The sequence below is a fragment of the Scophthalmus maximus genome, chromosome 13 (assembly GCF_022379125.1).
Source record: "Scophthalmus maximus strain ysfricsl-2021 chromosome 13, ASM2237912v1, whole genome shotgun sequence".
NCBI lineage: Eukaryota > Metazoa > Chordata > Actinopteri > Pleuronectiformes > Scophthalmidae > Scophthalmus > Scophthalmus maximus.
The window spans coordinates 1,967,680-1,983,968 of NC_061527.1; the positions used below are offsets into that span (position 1 = coordinate 1,967,680).

General features: G+C 47.6%; 1 protein-coding gene across 4 annotated transcripts in view; it reads left to right on the forward strand.

The window, feature by feature from the left end:
• Window positions 1–16,289, forward strand: part of LOC118317720 (insulin-like growth factor-binding protein 3) — a 52,762-nt gene that overhangs the window by 18,860 nt on the left and 17,613 nt on the right. For 2 of the 4 annotated variants that reach the window (XM_047336789.1, XM_035646643.2), the window contains exons 2-3: window positions 11,162–11,229; window positions 14,949–15,316. In XM_047336789.1, coding sequence (XP_047192745.1) covers window positions 11,162–11,229; window positions 14,949–15,316 — 436 coding nt within the window. Of the gene's footprint in view, window positions 1–11,161; window positions 11,230–11,935; window positions 13,276–14,948; window positions 15,317–16,289 lie in introns of those variants that run through there. The other 2 variants (XM_047336790.1, XM_047336791.1) reach the window with 2 other exon arrangements.

Genomic DNA, 16,289 nt, shown 5'->3' on the forward strand with positions numbered 1-16,289 from the left:
GAATGAGACTTTCCTGCTCTATTCCCACATGGGCTCACTCGGACGTTCGCTGGGAATTTTACGAGGGGGGCTGGCGGGAAAAGTTCCCTAGCAACATTTGCGTTTTCACGATACAGCCCCTTCGGAAAAGTTCAGGAACATTTCTGGACTTTGGCTAGCAGCTATTGATGAACACGGACACATACACTGGTGATGACTGCAACAGCTTAAAGCTAACGTCTGTACATTGGCTGTTTGGAGCGAATCATCATGGACTTGACAAATGGTCCACTGGTCAAATTAAACTTCAGATAAATTATTTTTGACTTCTTCTTCTTTGGAGATTTTTCTTCAGTCAGAGTATCATTTTGACTGTCGAGAGGTTTTTTCTCACATCTAGAATTTAACCCCAAAGTTCCACTCTTGCGTCAGCTCTCTGTGTATGTTCCGCAGGAATGACAAAGCACCACCAGCGGCAGTCCAGACATTCTCTCACCGAAGAACATTCAAAAGCATGCAGGCATGCAGCGAGGCTCGTGTAACGACCAGAGAGGAACGCACGCACATTCATCTCAACACACGGCCGCCCTCCAAAAATCAAAGCAGGCACGCATCAACACAAACAGTGACGGGGGAGAAGGACATGCGAGGTAAAGGGCCGCAGTGTCCCAACGTTATGAAACGACACTTTGATTACATTCCTGTGTGACCGCTGCGTATCCATTCCCCCTCAGTGCCAGCGGGTGTTTGATGATGCAGGGCAGCGCTCGACACCGAGCCTGCGGCGAGTGACTCAGCCATGATGCATCCGTTTGATCTGATGTCCTGAGCTCGAGACCGCCCGGCATTTTTTACGTCCCACCTGCCACATATAGGTAAGAGGAGGAGGGGGGGGGGGGGGGGGTGGAGCAGAGAGCGCAGAGGAGGGAAGGCGGGGGTGTTAGAATAACGACATGCAAAGAAGGGGGGGCGAGGAGCAACTGCATGCGTGGCTAATGTGTGTTTAATGATCTGCGTGTTACTGTATACAGTACATGCTGAGGCTAAGAGGGGTCAACCCTTTGATGGCCACAGCTTGGAAAGTTGTTCTGCTTCATGGGGAGTTAATAACATTGATAACGCCTCCGTTGGTTCGTCAGCCAATGTAACACTATGCTGCCATTTTGCCTACATTCCATAAAAGAGATTCAGACCAGCTCATCCTGGCTAAAGATATTAACGTAACCAATGTTCAAGATATTTGAATTGACTTCATCGACTGGTCCAGCAGCTACTGGTTTTCCCTTTTTTTTGTTGCTTCCATCCAGTTTCTTTCCGGCCAAGACTCATTTGAAAAATATTTCGATATTTTTAAACAACCATCCTGTTTAAAATTATGGTTAAGTAAATCAATGTGTTTCCGACCTTTGGAATTTAGTTTTTCTTTCTCTCTTCGGTTGCACCCTGGTGACACAGGCATTGGTTTTCATTCAAGTTTTTTTTTTTTTTTGTCTTGTGTGTGTTTTCTTTTATCTTGTTAATTTAGTGTCTGAATTGGATAAGGAAAATTAATTATGACGGATAGGAGACGATAAAAAAAAGATTAGGACATAATGAGATTCATCATGGTTTAAATTTTTGGTCTTAAACAAATAAACGCTGCTGTGGCGGAATCCCCTTTTCTCTGTTTTCCTTCTTCATATTTATATGTAACATAATCAAATAAATTGTGAATAAAGGTCAGATATATGACAAATAAATGCTTATTGTTTGGTTAAGTTATCTACATTGTGACAGAGGAAATACTCCCGTGTGTTACATTGTAAGGAACAAAATAATGAATCTGTTTCCCTGTTGTTCTCAATCGACCCAGCAGATGATTTGACCATAGTGAATTTCTTTTTTAACCCTTCGACTGCGGCCCATGGAGGTCGGACTTCAGCCCAGCTGCCGGCTAAACAATTGGTTGCGGCGCGGTGATTGACAGACCGCGCGGCTGCGCTGCGATTGGCCCGCTGAAACCTCCTGATCTTTCTCCACCAGTCGTCGCCAGTCAGGTGACTGTGACACGCTGCTAAAAAGAAAAAAATCAATGTTATCAATCTGTCCTCACAATCGTCAGGACCGCCACTAATGGAGAGCTGAAATTTATCAATGCAATAAATTCTTCCTCTTTCCCTCCTTTGGCCTGTTTGTGGTTTAAACCAGATTAGATTTATCCTGAGGCCAATTTTTTTGGGGGGGATCAAAAGGGGGTTGTGAGCCGTTTCTGTTTCTTTTTAACTCTTGGCCTTAGGAACACGGTGTCTGTGTGCTCATTATTGGACAGATATGATCATTATCAAGCATCCCGCTGCGACGCAAATTGTCCGTGAGACGTCACTTTTGATCTGGCTCACACACGTCATCACATGACGTCGTTTTTTCCTCTTACTCGTTTCATTTTTTTTTCTTTCGTCGGTAAAATTAAGCCCAGTAATGTAAAAAGTGCCTCATAAACAATGTTGTTATGACGCAGCTAAATACGATGACTTCCCCGTGTGCTTCGGGGTGTTTGAGTATATGATGTGAATTTGTGTCTGCGTGGGGCTGAGTGATGTAAATGTTCCTTGATCTCCTCCTCATGTGGTTTCTTGCACAGAATGCAAAAAAAAAATGTTTTTTCATCACATTTAGACTTTTGACTTCGACAGAACTGATTTAGACGTTTGTCCTGCAATCCAATGACAGGATGATATCATAAGACTTGAAAAACAAAACCTTTGAAGTAAGTGTTTTCATATGACTTTGTTGAATGATTCTTGGATATATCTGCTTTTCTTGGATGTTTTTCGGAGGTAGCATCCAGATGAGGCTAAGGGGGAATCCTAATCAATAAAATTACATAAGAGTTGACCGATGTAAGCAGCCAACGCCGTTGTGTCCCTCTGTAATTACTGGCGACTAAAGCTGAGCATATTGTGTCGGAGATGTTGGTTACTGACATTACTGCAAGATGTTGGAGGAGGTATGATGTGTGCGACGATGTGAACTGATTGACCCGGAAGGAGGACAAGGTTTTGTGCACTTGTTTGGCCACACGTTGACGTGGAAGCGGACCAATTGCTTTTTGGTGTGGGTTGACGCAAAGTGTGGTTCGATTTCTGGTGAGGTGCACGTCAGGCTCGGGTGTGCGGTACGCGGCATCGTCCCAACCCTAACGGTACCTGTGTTGTTGATTCAGCAAGATGGTTTTGTGCAAGGCAACCATTAGATCCAACCAAAGTGAACTTCCTCCGTAGGGCGTCTGGGCTCAGCCTTAGTGATAAGGTGAGGAGTTCGGACATCCGGAAGGAGCTCGGAGTAGGGCCACTGCTCCTTTGCGTCGAAAGGGGGTCAGCTCAAGTGGTTCGGGCATCCTGTCAGGACACCAACTGGGTGACTTCCTGTGGAGGTTTACCAGGCATGTTCCAACTGGGAGGAAGACCTTGAGGTATAGACCCAGAACTCGCTTGAGGGAATACATATCTCATCTGGGAACGCCTCGGGATCCTCCAGGAGGAGCTGGAAAGCGTGGCTGGGAATAGGCATGTCTGGAACACTGCCGGCTACCTCCACGACCTGATCCTGCACAGGCGGAAGGAAATGGATGGATGGATGGAACTATTAGTAACTCGGAAACAAGTCAAAGAGCACCTTCACAATCCACGGAAAAACATTTGGAAAATTCCTAAAGACCTAATCGGGAATCGAACACGTTTGTCAGCATCATAGTTGCCAAAAATCTCAGATTCTGCCCGTGTAGTCGAAAAAAAGTTTGTTTTCAAACTAAAAGCGGGGCCACCAACACAAGTCCTCTTAATATAAAAATACAAGATTATTTCTCAGGTGACCTGTTGCTCAACACTCACTTCCATTATGAACACTGCCAAACACACACACACTCCCAATGTGCACGTGTGTGTGTGTGTGTGTGTGTGTGTGTGTGTGTGTGTGTGTGTGTGTGTGTGTGTGTGTGTGTGTGTGTGTGTGTGTGTGTGTGTGTGTGTGTGTGTGTGTGTGTGTGTGTGTGTGTGTGTGTGTGTGTGTGTGTGTGTGTGTGTGTGTGTGTGTTGGAGTTGCAGCTCTGCCTCGGCTCCAGAGCAACATGTACTTTTGCGGCGCAGAGCGGCACTTTCAACTTAATGAGGCCATGTACCGCCTGATTCGTTTACTCTAAAATACACGCTGCGGCGCTGCGAGAGCAGCGTGTCATTAGAAATCACTTGACCGGGACCCGAAACAGAAACTCCGTCTCCGCACCTCTTTGCTCTTTTTCATTCTCCTCCGCACACACACACACACACACACACACACACACACACACACACACACACACACACACACACACACACACACACACACACACAGAGAGAGAGAGTGAAAGAGTGACAGACAAAAGGCAAAGAGACAGAGCGAAGGAGAGAGGGTGGAGGAGGAGGAGGAGGAGGAGGAGGATGAAGTGAGAGGGGTGAGGGGTGTCAAAAAAAAAGTGTGAACTCCTGCTCCTTTGTGACCTGTTGAAATCACTCGGCGAGCATTCAGGGTCAGCAGGGACAAAGGAGGGAGGGGAGTCTGTTCTTTCTCTGCTCGGCAGGGAACAGCTCATGCTCGACTAACTCTTTGGTTCCCCGCCGAGCCAATCTATATGCTCTTTCTTCTCCCCTTGTATCTGATTCTGAAAGTGTGTCAAAGCCAATCATTATGTTTGTTTCAGATATCATTGACCCCTGTGCGTGGTTGCGCGAGTGCGTGCGTGCGTGCGTGCGTCCGTGCGCTCGGAAAAAAGGAAACCTCCAGGCTTTTCCTTTTTTTTTTTTTTTTCTTTCTCATGCACCGACTTTTTCAGCAGCATCATTCCCCCGAACCGCAGAGCAGAGCGTCTCTGGGAAGCGCAGTGTGCTCTCTGTGCAATGTGTCGCAGCTCCAGAGGTTTTAATTACGCTCGGTTTGAAAGAGAGACACCCCCATGTCAAAGACAGACTCTGTACATCACACACAGTCATTAGTGGGGGAAAATATGCTTTTTTCCCCGATTCTTTTGAGGGCTTGGCAATACAACATAAAGCCATGACAAATAAAAGCAATAAACTATTTATTGTCTCGAGCGTAGAAGGGGTTACATCTCTCCACGCAGACAGGAATGGCATTTACGCAAACGAATTGGCTGTAAACGCTTTTTATTTGAAACCCAGAATATAATTAGAAACTTGTGGCTTTCCAAGAAAGGATATGTATGTGCGTGCGTGTTTGTGTGTGTGTTTTTTTGATTTCTCACACTCCACTTTCTCTGCTACATTATGTCAAGTAGCTCCCAAATATTTTGTGTGAGAAATAAAGTTCTCATGAGGAATTTCTCGGGTGGCCGTGGCAAAAATACATTAGACTATATGGTCAGGAAATATGAATCTGACATGTACCAGTTGTTCATGGTGAACAGAAACACCCTGTATCTCTGACTGCACTCAATCCCAGCTCAGCCTAGTGTCATCATAAGTTATGTTCTCAGATTTTTAATCCTAAAGACTGAGCCTTGTTTTTTGAATTTAGAACCAGACCATAATTCAGAGATATTTTTTCTTTTTAGGTTAGAGTAATATGGCTTCTGTTTTATTAAAACATCAATCAATAATTAAATTTCTCACAGTTTAAACCACATTTATGCATCAGCTGTAGCCAAAGACGTTAGTTTTTTTTAAAGATGTCCATCTGTCCCTACTCTCGTGAACGTCAGAGAATTTCTTAAAATCTGGGCGGAAACATTCGCTTAGACTCAAATATTAACCGCTTTCGATTTTGGCTTTGAGCTGTCTCAAGTCAAGGTCAACGTGAAGTCATGTTTTGTGAATTCATCAGGGATTCCCGCAGGAGGTTTCGTTACATCGTAGCACAAACTCGGGACTGAACTGATTCGAAATTGGAGGTCAAAGTTCAAGGTCACTGTGACCTCATGATTGCAAAACGGTGTCCAAGACAACAAGCAACCCCCGGGAGTTCTGAAACTAAAACAGGGGCAGCATGGTTTCCAAAAGTCTCATTTTTGAGGGGCTCAAAAACGTCGAGGATGCCGGACATCAACATTTCAAAAGTGATGTGGACAGAGCCTAAGACAGGCCGGAACATGTGAATACAGATGATATCTCATGGGAGCTACTGTCTGCATTTGACTGCAGTTAGCAAACAGAAAAATACAAGCACTTACATGTCATCGCCAACTGGCAATTACAAGCAGGGTGAGCGAGACGTTTGGAAAACCAGACCTCTTCTCCCGCTTCATACGTTTCTGCAGCAGCAGCACATTTTTTTGGGCACAATGCACTTCGATATGCCGCGTGCATGTTTTGGCCGCATGCCGTTCACTGTCAGCCGTCTGCCGTTTCATTGACGTCTCTGATTACCTCAATTTGAAATCTGTTCAGTTTTTACCGTTTTGAACGCCGGCCCTCCAGACTCCGCTGTCAGCGGCTCGGCAGCCTTGTAATGCAGAGCAGGTGATGTGGAGTCAGGCCTGCGGAGGGACGTGGACCCAGGCGGTGATATTGCTTTCACTCACTCCCGGCATCTTTATTATTGCGTCCCCCACCTCCACTACGCGCCGCTACAAATCAGATGATGTGATGCGCACACTCTTGAGCCCTTCCTCCCGTCCTTCCCCTGTCATCCCTCCCCCGCCGGACTCTCCCACACAGCCTTCCCAGCACTGCGAGAGAGGAGAAGACCGGGATGTGACCACGCATGAGTTACACGAGATTAATCTGCTGTTTGATGGGAAGTGAGTTGTTTCTCAAGGTCTCGCGTGGGGGGGGGGGGGGGCAGATTTAAAAGCTCAAGAGTGAGATTACATTTTCATTCTTCTCTCTATTTCCACTGCTGACAGAGGAGCACGGTGTATTTACTTTACCAACCTTTTACAGCAACCAACCCCCCGCTGCCGCTGCCGCCTCGCTCAGATTCTCTTCTTAGCGATAAGACGGGGGAACCATTAATTTCTCACCGCACACACAAACCCCCACTCTCTCTATTCACTTAAAACAATCTGCAGAGCCCAACATGCCCTTTACAGAATCACTGGTGCGAGGAGCACAGGGACTCGTGTGTGAGTATGAACATACAGTAAGCGCGTGCACACACACACACACACGCACACACACACGCACACACACACACGCACACTGTAATTTAAAGAAGCAAATCCACAGAAGAACTATTCCTGAGTGTCAAACACTCAGCAAAGTGTGTAGCTCCTTTGTGGAGGATCCCATTCACTCAAGAGGCGTTCCAGTTTCTTGCCATAATAAATACGTCAGGCACAGATTATACATTTAAGATTAGGATTTGGTTTAACACCTTTCATGTACACTAGTTCTTAAAAGTTGAGAATTACCTGATATTACCTGACAACTAAACAATTTCGTTGATTTTTATCAAGCAAAAAAACTTTAATGGTTCTTGCTTCTCAAATGTGGATTCTCATAATTGTGCACCATTGTACAGTGAAAGAATTCCTTTCAATGTTTTAATGCTTTTATTTTTAACCATGATTTCAAGGTTGAGCTAACAAGCTTTCCAAAGTAGATTGAGTATCGATCGATGCATTTGTCCACGTTTTTTGTTAATCTTATATAATCTTAATCTTGTCGAGCAGAAAAGATGTGTTGGTTCTTGCTTTTCAAATAAATCCAGATAGATAGATAGATGAATAGATACTTTATTGATCCCAAGATGGGAAATTCAGAATATGGGAAACTGGGCAATTCCAGTGAGTTGAACTAAAGAGACGATGTCATCTTAAACTTTTCCTATACTGCCTGTCAGCCGCTGCTCATGTGCAGCGCAGCGAGCGTCCATTAGCACGCGGCTATAGGTGCTGCTCCGAGCAGCTGTCCGCCGCCTGAGTGCAGCAGCTAAGGCGCGTTGCGGTCGTGGCTCCGCATCACGGCCCTAATCAGTCACCCGCTATCCAAACAGCACGTCAGGCTCAGGCACAGGTTTCGCCGGCGGCAGGGTTCATCGGGAGCCACTCTGCAGCTGGTGTGCAGGACATGTTGCCTTTTAGCCCTTTCTGGCACACACCTGCTCAGCGTCAGGTTCAGGCTCCGACATGTGTCAAAATACACAGGGGTGGACGCTGTTGCATTCGTACATATTGGGCTGTGCTCGTGCTCTGTGGTTTGGCAGCGCCCCTTCGCAGTGAAACCTCTGGTAAAACCTGCCATTTATATAAGATGTAATGACGTCTTAAGGGGTCGCCCCCCCTAAAAATGAAAAGATCGATGCGGACAAAGTTGTTTGCAGAGCTGCTTTTAGAGACGAGTTACTGTACCAAAATGCTTCCGGAGGTAACTGCATAGACCTACAACCAGTGAGAGCAACGAATCACGTGACGTCTGTTGAGCAACAGACTAGAGCAGAGAGGAGATGATGTGAGGATGATTCCACAATGTCTGTGAACCAGTGTTGTCGTTTTTGTGGGAGGGAATTTACTGACAAGATAGCGGATTCAAATGCTCGTTCATCAGCGGCAGCCATCTTGGTTGTTTGCTAAAGTCGCTTTTCTCCACGTCACGGTATAAACCCCGCCCATTATCAGATAAACGGTTGTGATTGGATCGGCAAAACTTCTGCCGCTCGGAAATCATTTTCCGATGGAGGAGATCCAGACCGACGTCTGGCAGAGCAAATAAAAATGTGCTCCCAGAATTCATCTGGGTCCCAGGCTAATGTTCACCAGGTCATTGTTGTTGTTAACTTTGTCTGTCTGCCATTCGGTAACCATAGTAATCTCATGCATTTTCCTTGGCATAGTGGAGATGGAAGGGTTTTCACATGTGGTTATCTACTTTTTTTATTTTGGTTTGGTTGAAATGACTGTTTTAGCAAATGGCCTAATTTCTGCCTTCTTCCCGCTGTCCCGATCTTCATCACAGATTACTCGAAAGGATCTATTTCCTCGAAACACATGCCCAGCTTTCTGGCGGTGACATCACCACATGTTTAACGTGCTGGGTGCAAGCAACGCCAATCCAAGATCAGAGATTAGCCACGTCTCCTCAGGACATGTCAGGCTTGTCTTCTCTCTGTCCATCTCCCTTTGCTTGTTTTAGTCTAAAATCCCAATGAATTCTCTCAAAAAGCATTTCTATTCCACTCTGTCAAAAGTTGTATGAGCTTCACCGTTGGCCGTTGCCCGCTCACCTACCCGTTGTCATAGTGAGACTCTGTGAGAGTTAGGTCTAAGAGTCAAAATCCTCTTAGCAAGGACTTTGTCTTTGCAGTGAAACGCTCTCTGATCCCGTCCATGCTGCAGGACCACATGGCCCTCAGAAAGCGTGGAGCGCTGGTAGGTTGAAGCGGCTGTGTCAAGACACATGAGCGGCCCTAGCTGGGTATGTGTGTCAGGACAGGAAGGGGGGAAACTGATCCTCTTAGCAGCCTGGAATTGGCCCGCTCTCAGGAAAGTGTCACTTGAGTTGGTCAACCCGAGAGCACCGGGCGAGATTGTCTCGCCTTGTACTGTATCTCCTTCCCTGAGCAGCCTCCTCCTCCTCCTCCGCCTGGCTCGCGGTGGGAGGACCGCTGACCTAAAGGCAGTCGGTGGCGTCTGCGAGCGCACGACTGTGATCCTTCCTGGAGTATGCCGTACCTGGCCTCCAGGCACGAGCTCAGTCCGAGATACCGAATTGCCTCTTTGACCAATTAGAGTGAGCCTCCGCTGGGCAGGTCCCAGATCTCCTGCCGGGAGCTGCCAGGCATATCTGACTCCAGCCCAAACAAACGACACAGTCTTCACCACAACACTTCATAACACATGCTCCAACCCTAACCTCTCTGCCTTCTGGTTGCTCCCCACATGCAGCTGCCTTGATTAAAACCCTACAGCTAGTTTACTTATTTTTTTTTTGGTTCTTTCTTCACCTTTCTCGCTCGGCACATTCCTCGTCTTCGTCCCGCTCTTCTTGCCTCCAGATGTTTCTCTAACCATGTCATGCACATAGTGACAGAGAGCGGCCATGTTCATTCCATCAATTTATTGAAAACAGACATAACAGGAAGAGTTCATTCCTGCAGCGCGCCCGCCCAATTACAGCAATCAATAAAGAATGGTTATGTTTTAAAAGCAAACGCGATAGTTAATAAATTCCAATAAAAGCTGGGCCATTATCGCCAAAAAAAAAGGGGGGGGGGGCATTGTGTAACAGCAGCTCGACATGTGCCATAAAAGTCACAACTGTTATAATGAGAACACTTATAATCTCTGGTACATTTACTCTACAGTCAGTCCCCCAAAAAAGTTCATACCCACCGACAGCTGATGTGGAACATGTGGAATATTTCATGGTTATGCAAGTTGGAAACCCATAAAAAAACTAAACAGGACTGTACAGACGTACAGCTATTTACCTGCTTTCACTCGAATGAGGGGGAAACTCTGAACTGACTCAGATACAGTCAGAGCAACAAATACAGGCCTTGAACTTTGTGGAAAACGATTCAACTGCCGGTCCCAAACCTCAGAACGGTGGGATTATTGGGGGTCTGAGGACGGTGGTTGACAACGGCAGATGTCTGCCACCCAAGTTGGCACGCAACGTACGATTACATCCCATCTTCGTTGCCCCACTAAAACGAAACGACAGTTAAAAGCATTGGGCGGTTACGCTAGATGTCAATTCTGACTGTGATGGACCTAGCAGATTTCCAACATCCAACAACAGATGCTTTCAGGGTTTAGGTTTAGTGCTGCAAGTTTAAGTCAGTCAGTCTGAAAGCCCCCCCCCCAAAACAAAATAAAACCCATCCCAGATGCAATTATCAGCCTCCAGAAACAAATCCCGCGTCGTGAGCTGATCTTCACGTCGTCACGGACGAGGCCTGTCTTTGCTGTCAGCTCCCCGGCCGAAGTTAAGGAGCAGCAAATGATTTGCCCCCCCCCCCCCCGGAAGCCACAGACAACATCATTCAACAAAATTACATCTTATTCGTTCTCCTAATGGGAAAGCAAACCAACGGCATAAAAATAAAAAAAAACCCGGCTGCGTTGGCTGAGCAGCACAATAATAGCAGTGCGACGCAAAATGCCCAAATAAGCATGTTTACCGCGCCGGAACGCATTCTGTTGATAAGAAAATGCCTTCGTGTGGCTGCGTAAAGGAATGTTTAATTAATTTAAACTATGTTTTCCCAGAATATGCTGAACCGTTTCCTGGATCTAAGAAAATGGTTTAGGAGGAAAACACGCGAGGAAGCGGTCACGTAAGTATGAGCTGGAAGCACTCAAGTGTTTAAGTCCAAACAAATTCAAACATTTTGATTTGATTTGAACGCAGCCCATGTAGCCTATCACACCGAAATTCACTCTCCATTCATTTCATATTGCTTCCAGACCCTGATTGACGCTGCCCCATTAGATTCAATCACATTGAACATTATTATTTTTTGTTAAATATATGTAGACATTTTTTAGTTTGAATAAATTGGCATCAACTGTTGTCTTTGTCCGACCAGCAGTGTAAAATCCAAACATTAAATTCATAGAAAGGATAGAAAACAAAGAAAAAGCTCTAAAAGCTCACAACGAGAACGGCAGCGTGTCCATGTGAACGTAGGGTTGAGGGAACATTGGGTGGAGGGAACTTAGGGTTGTGGGAACATAGGGTTGAGGGAACATAGGGTGGAGGGAACATAGGGTGGAGGGAACATAGGGTTGAGGGAACGTATGGTGGAGGGAACATAGGGTGGAGGGAACATAGGGTGGAGGGAACATAGGGTGGAGGGAACATAGGGTTGAGGGAACGTATGGTGGAGGGAACATAGGGTGGAGGGAACATAGGGTGGAGGGAACATAGGGTTGAGGGAACATAGGGTTGAGGGAACATAGGGTGGAGGGAACATAGGGATGAGGGAACATAGGGATGAGGGAACATAGGGTGGAGGGAACATAGGGTTGAGGGAACGTATGGTGGAGGGAACATAGGGTTGAGGAAACGTATGGTGGAGGGAACATAGGGTTGAGGGAACGTATGGTGGAGGGAACATAGGGTTGAGGGAACAGGGATGACCCCACGAGAGCTGGCGAATGTTTGGACTTAAAATTAATGACAAATTGTTGTCGATTGTGTTGTTATTTCTCTCTCTCTGATTATTTCAACCTCCACCTCCGAGTTAAAGGGGCAGTATGCGATTTTAATCCAGTTCACTTTTTGTAAAATTCTGCAAATACTTCCTCCACGCTCACTTGCGCCAATCCTGTTTTTCAGCTCAGCGCTGGCTCTGTTAATTGAAACCCAAATGGTGCGGACCTCACCACACGATGACGCGTGTGCAGTTTGTAAACATCACTTCCCGATACCTTAAGAGACATGCCAGCAACAGACGCTACGTCTCGGGGGTTTTGGCTTCGTGGTAAGCGCGTCCATCTCCCTCAAACCCGAGCCCACGACCAGTGCGGTCACACAAAAACAAAAACCAACAACAAACTATATTTCTCCTAAAATCGCTCACTGCCCCTTTTTAATAAGTGTTTGGTGAGAAGATAAAAAAAAAACAACCAAAACAACCTCGACTGTGAGCTCACTCTGTACCGAGTGCAGCAGATTGCGACGGCCTTGAGCGTCGGCCAAGTGACGGAACACTAAATAACGGTGCTGTCAACATGATCCACGGTGCGTGGCCTATAAAATGCCTGTTCTCGTATGAATTGATATGTGGGTCATAACGTGGTCAGCGGGGTGCGGTGGCGGCGGTGTGCTGCTCACGGTATAGCTCACATACGAAGACGCAGCATATGTTTACAGCAGCTGCTCACGTCGCTTGTGGAAGAAGGAAACGAAAAATAAAATCAGTGCAAGCTCCTTTTTTTCTGTGGGCCTGCGAATCGTCCGATGAGAAAGTGCATCATTGTGCCAATGTTTCTGAGGAACTGTCACCGACTTTTGTGTTTCCAGTTGATGATTTAGGTGCAGATGTGGGAATATGGCGCGGAGGAATGTCGACCGGGACGGGAATGCTGAAAGGGAGGAGAGATTAATAATGGCGGAATATGGCAGATTCCCTAGAGGCCGGAGAAAGACAAAAGTGCAAAATGAAGACAGGATTGTTGGGTTAAGACAAATAGAATCTGTTATCGCAGAGCGACGGGTTGAACGTATGGTTTGGGAAATGAGACGTGCAAGTTTGTCCCAGAAGTATTAATCGCTTTTTTTTTCTTTTTGTTATCTTTACCAAACTGTCCTCATCTGCAAATGCTTTCCTCCTTTGAATCTTGACATCTGGAGGATCCCGGTGGATGTGCAGTTGAAGGTGAAAGGTGTTTTATCTCCTGCTCTATCTCTTTGTCTCATTGCACAGCAGCTAATCAAGCAAAAAGAACGTCATTAAAACTTGAGAATGTTGGCTCCGTCTGACGTGTTTATATGCCGTCTGAAGACGGGTTTAGCAGCCGGGGGGAAACAATAACAGCGCCGCAGAACCGAAGCCTGCCATCTTTATAGTGTGACAAAATAAACCAGGAGTTGTGCTGTGTTCTGACAAAGGGGCCACAGTTTCCCCGCTTCAGGTAAATCACACATTCTGGACGGACGTGCCGATAACAAACAAGCACAAAGGTCACAAGCGGAAAAACATTTTTGAGACATGAAAAATGCAGATAGAGGAGGGAAGAAGGAAAAAAAACTGTCAAGTAATAAGAAAACTAATCTTAGCTGGAGCCGTGTCTCTTGCTATTCCGGGGGTGTTTCCTTACCCCTCGTGCTTGTTTTTCGTAACGCAGTCTCAACACTTTTCTGCTTCTGTGGTGGAAATCACACAATGGCTGATACTGATTGCTTTATTTTCCCAGCGCGTACCCCCCTCTCACGTTTATTATTGCTGAACGGGAGGATATGCCGGACAAGACGTGCTGAGCCGGCACGATGTGAACATTTTTTCGCCGCAATAATTCGCGAAAAAATCCTGTGGGGTCGACGGAGAAGGAGGCGAGGTGGGGGGCGGGGGCGGGGGCGGCCTACAGGAGGGATAAGGTGCAGGGGGTCCGGGTGCTGGCTCGGCTTGTGGGGGGTTGGTTGGTGCAAAGTGCCGGATCACCAGTGTCTGCTCATGCAAGGTATGTGAAAGGTGAGCACCGCTACTGAAAACTATTTGGGCAAAGGGACGTCTGGTTCTTGCACGTGCTCAGCAAAGCTGCGGCGGCGGCCGCTCCTCTGACTCATGTTCTGACAACCCAGAACCGTGAAGCAACAACTAAGCGAGCGAGCGTGTGGTTCCCACTCACACAGAGGTCATCAATACGCACAGACATTAAATCGTTCCGGTGGGTTAATATGCTCAGGCCACCTACACACACACCTGCCCAGAGGAATGTGTGGCATTCACATCACATACCAGTGGTGCCGGCAGGGGATGTGTGGCTCAGTGAAACCTTCCCTGGGGCACAACTCGTTCCTCACTCTGAGCGAAATTTTGGTCACATAAACATTATACATCTTTTATATTACAGTGCCAGAGAAACGCACCATCTGCAGCTCGCATCATTTGGAGTCTTTCAGTGACATGAGGCCAAATGTCCAGAAGGAAGCAAAACACCTCCGTCAGCAGAGGAACAGTCCAACAGTAAATGATCGGAGTGATTGATGGAGTTCAATGTTCTGAGCAGCGCTCTCCTCCGGCCGCGGCCGGTCCCCCTCACATCGGGGTTCTCCGTTTACATTATTCATACGGAGGACGGAGGGTGTGACTTGTTGGCTCCTCTCTCTCTCTCTCTCTCTTTTTTTTTTTTTTTTTCCTTTTTTCTTCCTCCGCCTGTATATAAAACGAGAAGTTCGCGTAAAAGCAAATACAGATGGAGAAGGCCAGCCGGCTCGCCGCGTCACCCCGAGTCCCGTCGAGCCTACGCGACAACGCGCGCACTGTCCAGTTGTGACCAGCTTCTTCCTCTGCTCCTTCTCTCCCCCCTGTTTTGTCCCCAACACCGCCAGCACGATGCCCGGTCTCTGCGTGCTGTGCGTCGCCGCCGCGCTGGCCGCGCTCGCCCGGCTCGTCGGCGCCGCGGGGCCGGTGGTGCGCTGCGAGCCGTGCGACGCCGCCGCGCTGCTGCTGTGCAAGCCGCTGCCCAAGGAGTGCGCCGAGCGGATGCGGGAGCCCGGCTGCGGCTGCTGCACGACGTGCGCCCTCGGCGAGGGACAGGCGTGCGGAGTGTACACGGCGCGCTGCGGCTCCGGCTTGACGTGCCAGCACCAGGCCGGCGAGAGCCGCCCGCTGCAGGCGCTGCTGGAGGGGCGCGGGGCGTGCGCGCCCGCCGCGTCCAAGAAGCTCAGCAGCATCCTGACACCGGCGCAGAAACCAGGTACCCAAAAAAAGACGCATTGCTTCCATTTTACGCATTGTTGTGGTTTGCGGATATACCTTGGTGCCGTGGTGAGTTGCTGCCCATGTTTGTGTTGTTGTTATTTGGGGGATTTGACAGGCGGCTCACACCCCACCCCCCCACCCACCCCCCCTCCCCCCTCGAGGTGAGGTGGACAGGGGAGTTCCCTGTCGTGTGTTTTCCCTTCGTGGAAAACACCCGATTAGTTGCGTCGCCCAGAGATAGTTGGATGAGATAAAGGTGCTTTGCGCAGATCTTCTTAAGATGTACGAGGCTCAAAGGAAACACGGGGCTGTAGTTCTGCAGCCACAACGTAAACCCACCGGTCCCCTGACCGCGGGTGGGGGGGGGGTAGGTCTTTTAGAAGGGAGGCTTGACATTGCACAGTGATTTGTTGGGTCTGGGGTTAAACAAAATCCCATATAGGCTCCTGGAAGTTTTTAGAGGATCACGCCAGCTACGCCCTGTTGTGTGTTTACGCAGAAAATTAATCGCGCCCCCCCCCCCCCCCCCCCCCCCCAGTGTGTGCGCGCAGATTAGAGCCACCGTGCGTAAAATGCGAAATATGGGAAGATGTGCAGGCTGTTTGCTTTGTAAAAAAAAAAAAAAAAGAAGAAAAAAAAAAGGGCATCACTGCTCCTTCTCTCTTTCTGCCTCTCTCTCACACACACACACACACACACACACACACACACACAGAGAGTGCTGGCTCCCTCAAACCAATAGTTAAAGAACGCCACATACATACTGTAAGTACACAGTATTTAGCTGCAGGCCGAGCGCAGACCACGTCCTTGTCTTCTGTAATGTCCCTATTTTCCTTCAAATAAAGCTCATGGATTTTTCTTTTTTCTTTGCTGCAGCATGAAATTATGCATGTTGTTGTTGCTGCTTTACTAGGCAATGTGGACCAACACATCTCAGCTGTGAGGGGAGTGTGTGTCTGTGTGTG